The 17344-nt window shown below is 37.0% G+C and overlaps 2 protein-coding genes and 1 pseudogene across 2 annotated transcripts in view; all 3 read right to left on the minus strand.

Moving 5' to 3' along the window:
* LOC101294903 (zinc finger CCCH domain-containing protein 19-like) overlaps window positions 1-6909 on the minus strand; it is a 10388-nt gene extending 3479 nt beyond the window's left edge. Inside the window, exons 1-8 of the mRNA XM_004290389.1 lie at window positions 6633-6909; window positions 6462-6541; window positions 6150-6337; window positions 4171-5053; window positions 2742-2854; window positions 1921-1980; window positions 1048-1098; window positions 165-235 (exon numbers count right to left, since the gene is read on the minus strand). Of these exons, the coding sequence (XP_004290437.1) occupies window positions 165-235; window positions 1048-1098; window positions 1921-1980; window positions 2742-2854; window positions 4171-5053; window positions 6150-6337; window positions 6462-6541; window positions 6633-6727 (1541 nt within the window). The 5' untranslated portion in view covers window positions 6728-6909. The remainder of the gene's footprint in view (window positions 1-164; window positions 236-1047; window positions 1099-1920; window positions 1981-2741; window positions 2855-4170; window positions 5054-6149; window positions 6338-6461; window positions 6542-6632) is intronic.
* A 1571-nt stretch (window positions 6910-8480) lies between these two features.
* LOC101295188 (sucrose transport protein SUC2-like) lies at window positions 8481-10852 on the minus strand. The gene is made up of 4 exons (XM_004290390.1): window positions 9632-10852; window positions 8931-8994; window positions 8772-8815; window positions 8481-8666 (listed from the first exon to the last, which is right to left on the minus strand). Exons 1-4 carry the CDS (start codon window positions 10850-10852, stop codon window positions 8481-8483), a joined length of 1515 nt encoding a protein of 504 aa, XP_004290438.1.
* A 5716-nt stretch (window positions 10853-16568) lies between these two features.
* The window catches only part of LOC101301647, a 6464-nt pseudogene continuing 5688 nt past the window's right edge, over window positions 16569-17344 (minus strand).

Raw genomic sequence — 17344 nt, forward strand, 5'->3', positions numbered from 1 at the left:
ATAAAAATAAAATTGATATAAGGTCCAAACAATTGAAAATAGTTTTGACAGACAATTTGAACTTCCATAAATGTATATTATGACAATGTCAATGAATTAAGATTTTCCTACTTGTGTCATTACTCCACCTTTTTTGCTATATAAATTAACTTAATCAAGGATATTCTCTCCTCCATCCTTTTTCATTTGCATGGTCAATGCGCTTCTGCAACAGAGTCAATTCTCTTGCAAGCCACTGAAATTTTTCACATATACATAAAAGATACAAATAAATACTGGAGAATAAGAATGTCAAGATAAAATCTGAGCTTAAAAAGCTGTTGGATAGGAGAGTTGAATAGCAATACTTGAAATAGCAGCATATGTAATTCTAACCATACATACAAAGGCCTACTGAGTAGATAGTCAAATTCATTCCATAGTTACGTAGTGTGCAGATATAGACACAAGCATTTACAAAATGCAAGACACATCTTTGATATTTTCAGAGGCCTAGGCATTATATAGTCTGATTCACTCCATAGTTACATAGTAGAAATTATTAACAGCATTGGAACATGTTGATGGCAGTTAACATGACATCAGTAAAGCGGAAAATGAATTCTTAAAAGGATGAATTATGAAAACTACAAGCCAAAACAGTTTCCAAGACGGTAATGGACATGCTTTCTTTCTGTACTTCTTCAACTTTTAGGCTGAAAATTTGAATATGACATTGTCTTTCTTCAAGCAGACTTTCTGAAAACTTCGTGATGAAAGTTTTTTACTTTCTACTCTTTCAGATCTCATCAGGTAAAAAAGTGTTTCTAACCTTAGAGAAAAAATAAATAAAAAATACAGTAGATATGTGCAGTTGTAGTATAAACTATAAAGTTTCGATTTATCACTAATAGATTTGAATCATAATTACTATCCACAAACAATGAGGGATGAAAATGTCTTAAGGAAGCCTGCTGTCCATTTGCTGGACATCTGAAGCTGTTGCTACATTTTGAATGAACTATGACTAAATAAAATTCTATTTTGAGGTCGAAGCCAGAAACGTACATGCTTTGTTATATTCTCATGTAGACTTCTAGCCTTCTGTTCAAACTCCACCTATTAAACAAGAAAACCCTGGTTAACTGGTTGCAATACCAACAATAACTGGAAAAAACTCCAGATATTATACAAGCTATACAATCTAAATCTTAACCAAAACGTAAAGACCAGTGATAAAACTATTAATGGAAACCAAATGCTTACAGAATAAGAAACAAACAGTAACAGCATATTTGTGTCTCTGGGGTTGGCGACTGTTCCATTTGTAGGCAATCTAATCTTACTGTATTCTTGCCACATCTTCTTTCAATATAAAATCTAACTAAGTAGATTCTAATGTAGTGTTGTCTCAACTAATTTCCATACACAATCTAATAACTAGATTCTAATGTATATTTTGCCTCAGTTACTCATATAAATCATAAAGTAAAGTGACTTGGATGATTTATATGATTTATGGTTCGATTTGAGATATCTGAAGATTGTAACTGTAGAGGAGATTTACAAATGATAAGAGCATTTGGTCCCTGGATGTGCCTAATTAAATGAGCTTTCTGCTGTAAAACTAAATGTATTCCATACAAATGATATAATTGATCCGATTAGAATATCTATGCAATTGTGTTCATAAAACTCAGAAACGAAGCACTTGACCCGGCAAAAAATATAATTAAAAAATATCCTTCAAAAAGTTCAAACTATGCTTGAAATTATATAACTTATAATAGTTCAACAGTCTACAACATCATTACAGGAAGCACAATAAATTAATTACTAACTACACATAAAATAACTTAACTTACAATAGTTTGGATTAGTCCTTGGGCCTAGGAAGCCTTTGGGATACAGTGAACATGTTCAAAAAAAAAAAAAACTTACAATAGTTGGCTTTTTAAGGAGGCCATTATTTATTCTCTGCTGTAGATCTTCACATTCTTCCTGCATGTAATACTCAACTTAGGTTTATTCCCAAAAACATAACTGCAAACTATAAATTTATAGTAACTTCCAATTGATTCATAACATCAGGACTATAATTTTACGCTATGAATTAAAGAAGAATCTTTATGAGAATTTATAAGGCATGACAAGCACACAATGAAGTCCCAGTAATAACAAAACTTTTACAAGTCATATCTAACAATACTTAGGTTCTCACTTCTTACATTGCTCCACTCTGGAGTCTGGACAATCTCAGTTTCGGCACAGAAACTTTACCCAAATTATTTATTTACCCTAATTGTCTCTTGTAGTTTCTGTAGTATATACATATGGGAATTTTCTTAGGTACCTACCTGTTTGTGATACCTACATTTACTAATATGACAACAAATTTGTTGTCGTTTTGGTAAAAATAGTCATTACTTGGGTAATTTTTGTTATATTAGAGATAATTACTTAACTTAAGACAATTTACAAGTTTATGAACAACTTGTTGTCGTTGTAGTAACTTGGTTCAATTATATGTAAATGTGTAAAACAAATGTAGTACTTTTGTTGTCAATGTTGTAAATTTTACTCAGTTAACTTGTAATTTTTGTTCAATTAGTGGTAAATGAGTGTGTTATACATCCCAGTACCGTAGACAACCCCTACACATGTATATAATAAAACCTTAAATAACTTTGACCTTTGTATTGGAAATGGCAGTCTATGTCTCTAATTGGAAAAGGAAAACCAAACAGTCACAATGATATTACCTTACAGAAGTCATCATCTGACAGCTTGGAAACAGGTAAATCTTTGTGAGTACTGAAACATTGCAAAAGTATTTCTGTATCCTCTCTGTCTGTCCTCAAACTTTCCTTTATACCTGCCAGGATAAGAATAACACAAAACAGAACATTAATCATATAATGATGATACACTGAGGAAAAGTGGCAGGATCACAGTTTGTGCATTCAAGAATCAGCAGCCTCTTCTTTAAGTGTTGAACATATAAAAATACCATATCACGTGTGTATCCTGATCCTTGGCTTTTTGCATCAGAATAATCATGATTCTAGTCACTTAAATGAAAATAAGAGCAAAATGCATTCTGATACATGGAGCATGCATATACACATTGAACATCTTTTGACAAAACGAGTTTCTGACTCTTTAGTTTCATTGATTCGAGCATACCTATTGGGAAATGAACTCAATACCCTTTCTATTTATAAAGGAAGCTCAAGCTATATCCAGTCAAGATTGTGTTTAGCACATATAGACATGCTTCAGCCTTAAGAACGTTAAATTAAACTAACCAGTGGTTGATAAGGTAAATTCCTCTTGTTTTCTGTACATATTATATCTTTTCTATAAATTTTAAGAGACAAGCTATAGTATTGGATGTATATCCTACTTTTATTTTATATGTACTTGAACAAAAATTACAATGTTATGAATTAAATTACAACATTGAGAACAAACTTACCAAATTTATTTACACTATTTACATGAAGTTAAACAAAATTACAACTATGAGAACAATTTGTTCAAAAAGTTATAAAATGGTTGTACATTTTGTAATTACAATTATTAGAACAAGATTACAAACAATACGACTCAGCATTACCATTTTGACTACAAATATGTTGTCACATTTGTAAATGTAGGTATCACATACGGGTAGGTACCATAGAATTTCCCAAATTTTTAATATGGCAAGACAACCTTGATGACAGATAACAAATAAATCTCAAAAGATTAAGCTGTTAGGAAATAAGACAATAAGGTATGATTAGTTTTGAGACCCTTTCTCACGTCCATCCTGTGGGAGAAACTGACAAATGAGGACAGAGTGGGAAATGAGGATTGATTGTTTCGAACCTAGGGCCTCTTACAAATCTACAACCCAAAATCTGATACCATGTTAGACAAACTCTAGAACCCAGAAGTTTTGATTTTTCATGGAGATAGTCAATATTTTATAGCACTTCGAACCTGGACATTTGAGATCTTTTGTTTTCTCATAATAAGTTATAGTTACACAAATGGTAATCTCTTCATAACAAGACCAATGCTACTCCCCCAGTTGACACCAAGACAAATCTGTACTATAATATCATGGGTGTTTTACTGAAGACATCTACAACAAGCAGAGTTGAATTTTTCAGAATTAGAAGAATATATCACTATGATAATTACCTTTAATTTGCAAGAGCTGGTGAGAGTTCTTCAGTGAATAATCATTTGGGTCACATTTAACTCTCACAAAACTTCCTGTTACTTTCTCACCAAAAGTCTCCGGTTGCTTTAACAATTCCTCCACTAAGGTCCTCTTCAGGTACACAAGCTTGATGTTTTCAGGAACAATGGAAGCAAAACAGCTTTTCTGCACATCTGGTACTTTAGGGCTCAACTTGATCTGCCTTTTACAGGTACCCATAAAGCTCTCCTCATTGTCTTCGGAACTACTTCCACTCTCATCCTCCTCCGTTGACTCTTCCAGATTGTCAGCAAAATGGGAAGTCAGAAGGTTGTATATACTATTTTTAAAAAATGATTTCCGTCCAAAAAGAGACTGCAAGGTTGCATCGCAAATTACTTTCTTCTTCTTTTCTGGGTCAAAAAGCTTGTTTTCTTTACAATAGTCTGTAACTATAGAGGTGACTTCATACTGTGATAACTCCGTGGATGTATCTTTACCCATGGAAGCAAGGAATTCTAGGAGAGACTTTGATCCCCATCCTATAAATTCTCTTTTCTTTGCTTCTACTTTTCTTTTAACTGAGCACTGTTTTCCCTTGGATCTCTTCTTTTTGGTAACTGGCATGTATTCTTCTCCACTTTCCACTTCATCGTAATCAGATACCTGAGGGTCACTTTCTTCATCGGATTCTGAAATTTTTTCTTCTTTTTTACGAATCACATTCGAATCAAAGTTAGACGTGTAATTCTTTCCCTTCTTCAAAAACGTTTTTGCAGAGTAGACATCTTCTGCAGACAAGCGTTCTTTCTTTTTCATTATCTGCCAATAATCCTTAAATAAGTACTCGAATGTATTTATATCTTTGAAGTCAACTCTGCCCTGAAATGGAAAAGAACATACTGTGAGGTGAGAATACGAAAATCTAACTTATATCATCAAACCAAATAACTGACAGGCTCCACTTCCTCACAAATAAACAAATCGACAAAAACATAACAAAAAACGACGAAAAATAAAAAAGCCAACAAAGAAAAAGGGGAAAAAACATTTTGAGAAATACATTATAACCAAAGTTTGTTAATCAATGTACTCTTCCCTTTACATAAGATTTTGTTTGCATAGAATTCCACAAGTATGAAGGAGCTTTATTAATAAAAATTAACAATACACCAAATTCCTTCAAAGAGATTACAGAAGAATGGAATCAACCATCCACCGAACATCATTGGAATATTATACAGGCATTAAAATGTTAACAGGGACACGGATTGCCAAGAGTTTTATTAAGCTCTCAAGCTTATGCCTGCACAAAGGTCTAAGTCTTTGAGCTCTGATATGATCAAATAATATAAGAATGGAATATACCATCCAACGCCATGCTAACATTATCTAGGAATTCAAATGGACGGGACAGTGTTCACAAAGTTTGCCGAGTAAAACTCAAATGCCTAGGCTCTATGAAGTATAGCAACTGTAGATCTGGAGGCTTACATGAGAAAGAAAAATCATATAGAAAAGCTGAGTTGTATCAAAAATCCAAAACTAAATTTACAGCACTTGTTCAACAGTACTCCAAAAAGGAAAGAAAATTTTCTTAGCTGTGAACTTCCCGTTGCCGCTAAGCATCAAGGGTTCATTAACTGTACAGTTCTAACTACTTCCATATTTTTGTCCAGACCGAGTCTGATGGACTTATATGACAGAATATTGAATAGAGATACAAATATTAATGGTCAAATAGTATCCACTGGAGCTGAGGAATCAAAAAATTCAGAGAAGGAAACATATGCAGTACCATTAATTTTTAAAGTGGCAATTAATTACCTTCAGAAAGGGCATGGTAGCAAATAACAAACTCAAAAACCTTGGAAACTTATACACATGGGGATGTATATTGTCAATGTATTTCAGCATTTGTGTATGTAAAGGAAACTAAGAGTCGCCTTTCCTTAAAATTAATGACAAGTAAACATACCCCGTCAGAATCAACATCCAAGTTGTCTTCAATGAGCACTGCAAGCTTCAAACAATGATTACAAAATCCTCTTTCCACTCTATGAACCACAAACTCAGAGTCACAGAGGCAGCGTCCGCAAACAGCTTGTGGGCAGCAAAAGCATTGAAATTTCGCAGCTTTATCGCACAAGAAGCAAGAATGCCATTCTGAAATGCAACATTCATGATAGTAATGCATAAAAAGGATAACATTTCAGTGACAAGAACATGTCAAAGAGACATATAAAACATTGAAAATGACACAAAAACATAAGCAGCAGCAGCAGCTTACTGCAGTTCCAGCGCTGCCCAGACTCCACAAAAGATTCGTCTTTTTCCACACATTCAGGATGATAAGCTTTAAGGCAATTCCTGAAACATGAAAACACAGTGCCAAAAGACCAAAAGGAATGAGAAAGTATGAAACTTGAGAAAAAAAATATATAGAGAATAAGACACTGACTTGTAGTCGCAGACCATGAGCAGTCCCCCATCTTTGCAGTGGAAGCAAACCTCTTCGCAAATCTCTTCTTTCTTTGCTTTACTCTTCCTGGGCATTTTTTTTTTTTTTGTTGATCTTACAGAGAAAAGACGGCCCCTGATTGAAGAGAGTCAAAGAGAAAAGCAAGCGCAGCAGAACTAGCTAAGACGTCTGCGAGAGAATTGCCTTCGCGATTGGTATAGACTAATAGAGAGTGAGAGTGAGAGTGAGCTTTCGGAAATTGGAACCCACGAAAATGCCCTGCACTCAATACTATAATATTTTTTGGTCAAAATAGAGTCCTTTCAAGCTCCCTGAGATATAGAGTATAGACCCAAAAAACCAAAAACATAAAACTGTCGGTGTCAGATTGTTAGGTGAATCATAGTGTTCATACCCTTCGGTAAAGTAGACAAGATTAGATTAGGATTTTAAACTAGATTAGATTAGACTAGAATGCATAGGAGATAACATCTCTTCAAGACAATCTTGCGTTTGTGCGATAGGATTAGGAACCTATAACTGAAAAACACGTTTTTTAGGGCGGATGGCTGCCTTAGGCGAACTGGGCGGCCTTATTTTAGAACAGTGTCTAAAAAAAATTTAAAAAAAAAAAGAGCTCATCGAGAAATTAACTGAATCAATCTCGAAACCCATCCTCCATTTTTGAGAATTCATTCTAGACCAAAAACCACATTTTCATGATTCTAGCATCTATCTTTACCAAAATTGAAATACAATTTCAGATCGGATGTTGATGATACAATCATTCACGGCGGCATTTAAAGAGGTGATGTCGGTGGTGCTCACGAAGGTGAAGACCATTGCGTTGTCAATGTGTTACAGGTGTCGGCACAAGTGACATTCAACATTACGACAATACCGGCTTGAATATGGTTGAATACTACTGATGGTGAGTTGAAGATTGCACGGCCTCTGAAATCTTAAGCGTTTATAGCATGCGAGTCAAGATTGCAACTTCAATTAAGATGGAGCGATAATGTCGTTGGAATGAGCAATGAGGGGCTAAATACACATTTTCCCTGTTAAACTTATAAATTCAATCAAAACTGTTGCTCTATTAAATTGCAATTAGAGATCAAATGGTCAAAATTGACAAAAGCCACATCAACTTTCAAATCTGAAATTGACAGAAGCATTTTGACATCTCCATCGGAGATACTCTCTAAATGACATTTAGGAGTCATTAAAATAAAAATGACACTGAGAGAAGGCAATGTCAAATTTTCCTTACTCTCTTATACTTGTCCAAATAGTACGCACACCAAGCATACTCTTTTCAAATGATTGTTTAATACATTGTAAATATTCAAATTAGACAATTTTATTGGAGATGAGATTAATTAACCAAATTAGCAAATGCTATTTTTAGCCTTGTCACAAGTTAAATTTTGAATTTGATAAAAAAAATTGACATCTTTATTGAAGATGCTCTAAGGTCATGCGGTTAGATTTTCAATCAAAACAAAGATAAAAGAGAGATATTAATGCTCATCCTTGTCATATACTCGTTCACACGAAATTCATAAACTACTGGATGAAAGGATGAAGCAATATACAAAGACAAGGATTTTGGGGTCAACCATGCAATGGTTGTATCATCAACTGTATCATGCTTACGCGTCGATACAGAGTATTGCTATATATGCCATTAACAAATGGCAATACAGCATTTTCTATTTCAATTTTTGAAGAAAGATACCTACTAGGTAGTACTTGTACACTCTAGTACAAGACACATTAAGATAAGAACTGGAAAAATTAAGTAAAAGAAAGCTACAGTTAAAACTCTCTTGATTTTGATCGGGATCAATGGAATGCAGCTGCTGCAGCTCTTGCATTCTTAGCTGTTGGAAGATCCGGGGGAGGAGATGGTAACATAGTGAGAGCTAGGATACCACTCAATACAGCGGCGATGGCTCCAACCACAAATGCCGGCAAATTACCACCACCAAATAGAGCATCCCATGGTCCACTTGCTACTGACACTACCATCTGCATAAATCGATCAAAAAATTCATATGAGAAATCGAAATTAATCATCAAAACCGAAACCTCTTCGATCTGTTGCATGCAGCCAGCGCGCGCGAGGTTTATTACCTGTGGCACAACAATTGCAAGATTCAAGACTCCTAAAGAAAGCCCTGCAAAATCCAGAGATCCGATCCAAGTTGGTCAGTTACAGCATTGTTCTTCATGTGTAACGTACGTCCATATATGATGCATCTATAAATAGTTTGGTACTGTTGGAAACTCTACCTTGGCCTGCACCAGAATTGCTGCAAAATATGGATGCTAGAGCAAAGGGAACACTGTAGGTTATCTGTAGGTTCATGTATAGAATATCAATGAAGATCGAGATCAACAGGAGGAAGCAGAAAGAAACAACACTATAGTTGCTACAAAACAACACACCATAACCAAACTGGGACCAAAAATCAATAGACTGTAAAAGTTGGCCCAGTGCAAATAAATATTACAGAGTCGACCAAATTTGGCTGGACTCGACAGAAGCACAAGCATTGTCAAGAAGTTTCAACACGAAACGAAACCGCTTGCTGTAAAGTCTAAACTTGTAAACATTAAAATAATTAATCTCATGGTTTTCCCATATTAATTTGATACGGCATATTAATTTGTTTCATAATCTCAGACAACAAAAATACTTGTTTCAAAACTGGGACAGGTTACTGAGGTCAGTAACCAGAGAAATGTATTATTAATGAATCATGTAACAGACCTAATTAAACCACCGTCCAAATACGTGAGTATGTCATATGTATGTATGTGTATATTAGAAGTAGTTGTATTATTATTTGTCGCAGCTAGGTCAGATGTAAAGGTGTGGTGAAATGTGTTAACCTTATCTGCATGCGTTTGAATAGAAACCAAAAAATGACGCATGTATCACGCAGAAATTTATGCCCAAGCTAGAGAGAGTTTAATTAACTGCTACTTACCGCCTGAGGTATACCCAGGAGAGCAAAGAGAGCCAGCGCACCCGCCTTGATACCGGCCGGGGGCGGAGGTGGCTGAGCTCCGGAGACTGAAACGGCGCCGTGTCGAGCGGACTGAGCTAGTTTGGTGATCAAGACAGTCATGGCCAAACAGATGGCGAGGAGAAAGTTGACAAGGCCCCACAAGCGCTTGACCCCACCAAGGGCACGCGCCAGAATCTCAATCCCGAGAGAGACGCAGCCCAAGACGACGGAGTTGAGCATGAGGCCGAGGGCACCGGCTCTGACCCCCAAGTCATACAGCCTGCCATTGCCGACCTCACCTCCGTACACCTCCCTTCCCATCCAGTCAGTGTCGAACAGTAAGAAAGGGAACCATGCAATCCAGTTGAGGCATGTCACCACCAACAGGATCCACATCGGTCTCTGCAGCTCCTTAAACGCGGCTACAATTTCGGTGAAGAAGGGCACCGCTGGTGCGATCTCCTCATCCACGACTTCCGGAGTCGGCTCCGGGACGGATGTGAGTGCGAGGATGGTGAGGGCGATGAGGAGAGCGATGGAGAGGAAGAAGCAGGTTTTGAGGTTGGCGCAGTAGACGTCGCAGGCTTTGGTCATGGTGAAGGGGAGCATCTTATGGAGATGAGTGTAGGACCCGGCGGAGAATCCGAGGACGTTTCCGACGGCCATGAAGAAAGAGTAGAACCCGTTGGCGGTTCGCATTTTCCTGGTGTCGGAGCCGGAGATGTCGGCCAGGAGCGCACGGCAGGGGCCTTGTAACATGTTGTTGGCCACGTCGAGGATCCAGAACCCGACCACGAACACGGCGATGGCGCGTGGCTTGGTGGGCTTGTCGAGGGAGTCGCCGAAGAGGTGGCCGAGGTCGGCGGCGTAGCCGATGAGGAAGACGGCGATGGCGACGAGAGAGGAGCCGGCGACGATGAAGGGACGGCGTCGGCCGCAGCGGTCACTGTGGTAGCCGACGATGGGTTGGACAAGCATGCCGGAGACGGGGCCGCAGAGCCAGATGAAGGCGGCCCAGGTGTGGGGGATGCCGAGGAGCTGGACGTAAGGGGTTAAAAGTGAGAGCTGTAGAGCCCATCCGAATTGGATTCCGGCGGCAATGGAGGCGACCAGAATGATCTTTCTCAATGGGGTTGATGGGATAGTCTGAGGCTCTGGCTCTGGCTCTGGCTTTGGCTTGTGGATGGTTTCGACTTCCATGGTTGGGTGGCAACCCTAATTTCTTACAAGCAAGCTAGGCCGGGATGTGGAAAATGAAGTGAGATGGAGGGAGGATGAGAGTGATGAGTGAGATCGAGGGGTGCATGGAAATTTAAGGAGGGCGAGGTGGTGTTGGATCAAGGCAACTGGCAAAGGGTGGCGGCCTTATCCGTTTAGGAGTTAAGCGTCACAGTCTGAGACTCATGCCAAGTGTACAAAACGCCATTACTACTCTGTTTCCTTTCTCGGAATTCCAGACCTTGATACCTTCCTTCATTTTTATGCAGTTTCATCTCTAATTTCAAACTAATCAATAGATTTATAATTCGAATCGAAGGTAATCTAGTTACAACATTTTCTTGCCATCTATCTCATTTGGTGTCACCATAAAGTCTTTCCCTTTGATGTATAAACTTTTCTTTCTCTTTCTTTTATCTTTTTGGACCAAAAAAAACTTTCATTACTTTCCATCTTAACTCTCTTTGATTTGAGGTAAACATGTTCAAATTGGTGTTGGAAGTTTTAACTTATAGATATAATTAATGGCATCTGTAATGAGAACTCTTACGTTCTCTTAAAGTTTAAGGTAAATTTGTTCAAATTGCATTATATGGTAGGTAGGTGTTTATTATAAAAGGATCACCTGAACGTACTGTTGATGTTATATACTTTTTTTTTTTTTTCTTTTGGGATAACCGAATCATGCAATTCAAATATTCATTAACATTTGCTCAAATGGAAAACGTTCAACTAATCGAGAGAGTTTAACGTCCACTACTTGGAATCCGAGCCTTTTCCTTATGAACTTCAAGAATTACATACCTCTTGTTCATCGAGTAACTCAAGTCATTGAAGTCCAACAATTTAATTGTTAATAACTTACCAGGAAAGCTTAACTGTATAGGAAATCACAACGATTAAATGCTTATCTTTGAATTAATTGTCGAATCAACCTTTCCTATTTTTACCAGGATTGACCAAGTTTGGCCTGTGTTTTACCCATCAACATTAATACTAGTACCCTAAATGGATATCAATATAACATTTAACACACGTGTATACTTTTACTTCCAATCTGCATACACTTAACATTTTAGTCGCATAGCAATGCAATCCGTATACACTTAAATTACAATTACAATATTGACAACAAAAGTTATAACATTGCTTTTATACATTTACAAATAATTGAACCGAGTTTCCACATCAACAACAATTTATTCATAAAATTGTAAAAATGTCATAGGTAGAGTAATTACTTCTAATCGAAGTAAAGTAACCTAAAAATGACTCTTTAGAACAATGACAATAATTTTGTTGTAATATTTGTAAATGAGGGTATCACATACCTGTATGCACCTAAGAATTTTCATTTTTGAGAAAGTATATAATTTCGTTAACTTATCTATGGCTAGAAAAGACACGTACATCAAGTGATGTCTTCATATTAGAATCATACAGGGCACAAGCCGCTAGCCTATAAACAATATGAAATGAAACTAATCGATCTATCAACTCTATGAAACGTAAAAGTAGTCGCCTAAAGACCTAAATTGATATACAACTAACGAACATAGAATTAAACAGGAATAATCTTTAGTCAAATCTAGACAATTGTAGGACTAGATCAGTAAATTAGATGAAACCCCTAGATCTACTGATGGGCTGGGCCAGAATCAAGCAATTCAAAGATGGTCAGCAACCCGCCATGAACAAACATACAGCCTTATACTTAATTCAATGTCGTTCCATCCCGGTCAAAAAGCCATCATTTCATAGCAAAACTAAGTTGTAATAGTTGTTCCAACAAACCAAAACTTCACCACTGCCATCATGACTAAACGAATCACACTCCCCTTCCGAACACCTCCGCATCCAATGAAACACCGAAAATTCTTCTATGCACCAAGATGTAAGTGAACCGAGCGCGCAACTAATATGTAATATTTTGATCTGGTCATTTACGTCGCACTACATACATATATACTAATACCGTTAACAAAATTGAAACCTAAAATATATAGTTTCAAGTGTTTCCAACTAAGGAGGTGAGACACTAGGTCGAAGACTCGAAGAATATGTACTCTTATTATGAGTGTTTAATTTGATCGAATCAAAAATGAAATTAAAATGAAAGAAATTAGGGTCTTTAATCTTCATTCGATCTTCTCATACAGTGATTTGAGCACTTACACATTAATGGTGCAAGTGCATATTGGTGTGTAGAATCCGCTCCGATGAAACACAAGCTAAACCCTCTTGCAAACCGCAACAAAACTTAGTAGTTGATCCTTGACTAGAGAATTGAACCACAAACAAGCTAGCTAGGTACACCGTCTAGAAGCCATCACTCCCATCAGTTCGGCATGTGAGTGACACTGCCCAAAATACCCGTCCGACAACGACATACTAAAGAAGCGCCGCCGAACGTAGATTAAAATTCTCTACTTTTTTTTTTTGTCTAACTGCTAGAGCGACACAAATTTATAGCAGTGTGTATATAAGGTAAGTGGTTTTGAACACCATACAATGTTATTATTGGGTTTACTAATGCTTTGGTTGCTGAAGCTACAACATTGCAAGAAGGTCTCCATACTATGTTCTTGCACCGGTTACCGGTATACATACAAATGTAGTGCATGGTTGAAGGTGATGATTTGAAAGTTGTGATTGATTGTCTTCGGAGTAAGGTAAATAGGCGAATACCCCATGGTGTACCGAGACGTTAACACAAGACATCCATCAGCTGACTTCTTTTTATCTATTATGTTGTCTATTGACTTGTCCATCGGGAAGCGAGTTTTATAGCTGATTGGTTAGCTAACTTAGCTCATGGGCAGGGGTGGAGCCATGATTATATATTAAGGGGGGCCGAGTTACAAAGTGAAAATACATAATATTCAACAATTGAGTAATTTTATATGAATACAATATCAAAAGGTAATTAACTTTTATGTATTGGACAGTTAAAAAATAAGTTACTAAACTGGAAAGAAAAAATGAAATTTGGAATTCATTAAATACATAGAGAAATAACTGAAATGATTTTATCAATTACAAAGTATTTGTACATAATAGAATGATAAAAAAGAAATTATTCATTATGGTGAGTTGATTAAATATTATGGATAGAGTATATGACAAGAGTTGATTAAGGTAGGAGAAATAAATTGGATAAATTAAACTTAGTAACAACAAATGGTGTTTATAGTTTAATAGGAAAGGAACGGGGCCAAACCTCTAAATTAGAAAGTTTTTACATCTAAATGATCTAATTATATCAAACTCCTTAATAAGTAAAGTCTAATACACAAGTTCAAAAAAATTACAGGGGTGCCTTAGCCTCAATAGAGCTCCGCCTGTGCTCATGGGTCACAGTCTCCGTCAGTTCTTGCCTATACTCTTAGTGTGTGTCCTAACATTCCATCTAGATCATCAAAAAAAACAAAAAAACACGGTTCTTTACGCTTAAATGCTTAATGAAATATACCAAATTGGGCCATACGCCACCAAAAAGAAAATATATATATATATAAACGTGTCTTAGAAGTTAGACCACACAACCAATCTTGGTAAAAAAGAAGCAGCATCACAATTTGCCACCACGAGTAACCATTCACGCAAAGTAGGATCCTCTAATTTCCAACTCCATGATAACCATTAATTGTAATTTGTTTCTTTCGATCGTCAGGGAGAGAAGCGGAAGGTGGAAACCTCTGGTAAGTTGGGTAAAATAAATACTGCATTGGTAGTGCATCTGATCCTCATACTCAAGCTGGAGGAGTGGGACTGATCAGAAGAGATGCTACTTGTCACTATTTAGGTTGTGAGTACCATTCGATTTCACATGTTGCTTCACTGGAACAAGTTGAAGCAATGGCAATCAAGGAGGGCAACCGTATCACTCTCTTGTCACTGAGCAAGGCCTTCCTCCGGTGATGTTTGAGACCAACTTAATCACCTCATACGTACCCTCATCTTCGGGTGTGATGACATTACCTTTTGTCTCTATATATTAGATGAAAGTAAATTTGCCGACCATCTTTTACTTGCCCACCTCAATGTCCATCATCTAGATTAGTGACACATGTTCATTTGATTATCAAGAATAAAGTCAAACTATCTGAAGAGACATGTGTCACTAATCTAGATTGTGGGTATTGAGGTGATCAACTAACAACAAGTAGTCGACAAATTTGTATCCGTATGTGTCATTAATCTAGATGATAGACATTGATAATCAAATGGGTATGTGTTGGAAGCGAATTTTCCAATTTCTTTTTACTAGCCCACCTCAATGTCCATCACCTAGATCCTTATTTTTGCTCTCAGTCAAGCTAATATTGTGGCTTTTAAATTAGTTTCTCATTTTCTAGTGTTTCATCGCTTGACTGGAGCATCACGCCTCCTGCTTCTATTTATGATATAGTTACAAAGAGGATAGTTCCTTCTCGTTGATCAGAGCATCTCCAACAGCTTTCCTAAAATTTCTCTAAAATGGGGAAACAAAAGCTAAAATCTCCAAAAAATTATGATCAAAATCCAGCAGCTTCTCCATTTTAGAGATTTTGGCATTTAATACAACAATAAAATATAATATATCATCATGAATTATAACAAAAAAACATTATATATTTTATTGTAACAATAAACTACCCAATCAAATATTTTATTGTTGTTTTAAATTCGTTGGAGTACGTGAAAAATTTAATTTTGGGGAAGCAAGGTTTTGCTGCAAATTTAGGGAATGAATGCTTCTTTTTCTTCTTCATCCCCATTTTGGGGAATGAGACAGGGAAGTTGTTGGACCTAAAAACAACTTTATATTCCCTAAAATTAAGAAGTTCAAGAAAATGGAGAAGCTGTTGGAGTTGCTCTCAGATTCTGGTTATAGTCAATTAGAAAGGTGACCAAATATGTATCAGTTATATATGAACTGTCTCACAAAAAAGAGTCGTGCTGGTTGGAAACGCAATTATAGATGATGCTGACGACGGTTTGGTTTGGTGGTCTTGTTTCGAACCCCAAAATCTGCAACAATGAAGAGACACCAGAGATCATCTCCTCATTCATTGTTGACTTTGGAGCAAGAGGTGACCACTTGCTGTTGCCCTTATTAAATCATCTTTGATGAAGGAAGAGGTGTCCAAATGTAGTATAGTTTCTTATTCATTTATCATGTCTTTATAACAATATATAATATTCGGCCGACTGAACACATATCAGTTTAGTTATCTGAAAACCTGGAGAACACACACAACAACATATAATATTCGACCGACCGAACACACAACGGTTTAGTTATCTAAAGATGTGGAAAACACACAACGGTTTAGTCATTGAAATGTGCAAAAAAATGTTACTCCATTGGGACGGTCACTGAGTTTGACCCAAGTATGCAGTCGATCAAATAAATGTCGAATGAAGATGACATTCATAGATTCATTCCCGTGTAGGAAACAAAATATGAGAGACCCTGTGTGTATCATATAAAGAGTATAGTGTATACTATATAACTTCATATATCTTCCCCTGCAACCATAAGTTTCATATTTACAAAATGCAACTGGTCTCACTCACTGGTTTCCATCTGATCAAAACTCATGAAACACCTCCCTTGTGTCAAATTTAGAGCGCCTAGCAGGGAAGATTATCTTTTACACACACTGAAGATTAGAAAGATGGACCAACACATACTAGTATTGATGTGTGCAACTTAGAGCCTGCGCATTGTGTCAACTCCATCAATGACATCCAAGAACTTGACCCAGGTGATATCGGAGTCTATTGGCCTGGACAACAGATTCTCAATGGGAAGTTTATCTTTTGCTAGGAATTCTCTGCTACTCTTACTCAGCCTGTGGTGTTTGCTTAACCTGCTGGCCTTTCCTGCGTCAAAATTCTGACTTTTACTTGTTCCGAGCCTGATGTTGTTTGTAGACACATCCTGAAGCATCTCCTGATCTTCAGCTGTTAACACATTCGTCCTCTGGTTGCGGGTTTCAACAGGTGACGATGGCATTCCACCATGGCCAACCCCTGCCTGGCTGATCAGATAGTGTAGCAAGACTACTAGTTCACAAATATAAGCTTCAGTTTTTTTCTCATTGGCAATGGTGTAGAGTCTCAATCCTCAGAGTATCAGTCAAGCCAGTGCGCCAGCTCGCCTCAAACCTAACAAGATGAATTAGAAAAGTTCAAAGAATATATGAAAACAGTTACAGATAAACACACGAGAGACATATATATATATATATATATACACACAGGGCCCTTCCAATGAGGGATCCCTATTTTAAGCCATTTATAGGGATATGGCATTACACCAACTTCCCGATTATAATTTTACATCTCCACCGTTCATATCTTAGGTCTATATGAGTAGATCACCTCTACAAAATTTCATATGATTTGGTGATCGTTAAGACTTTCAAAAGTTCAATTTAGTTTTAATGACCTTCAACGGTTTTAGTTTGACATAAGCTGGACCGT

Source organism: Fragaria vesca, linkage group LG2 (genome assembly GCF_000184155.1).
Source record: "Fragaria vesca subsp. vesca linkage group LG2, FraVesHawaii_1.0, whole genome shotgun sequence".
Taxonomy (NCBI): Eukaryota; Viridiplantae; Streptophyta; class Magnoliopsida; order Rosales; family Rosaceae; genus Fragaria; species Fragaria vesca.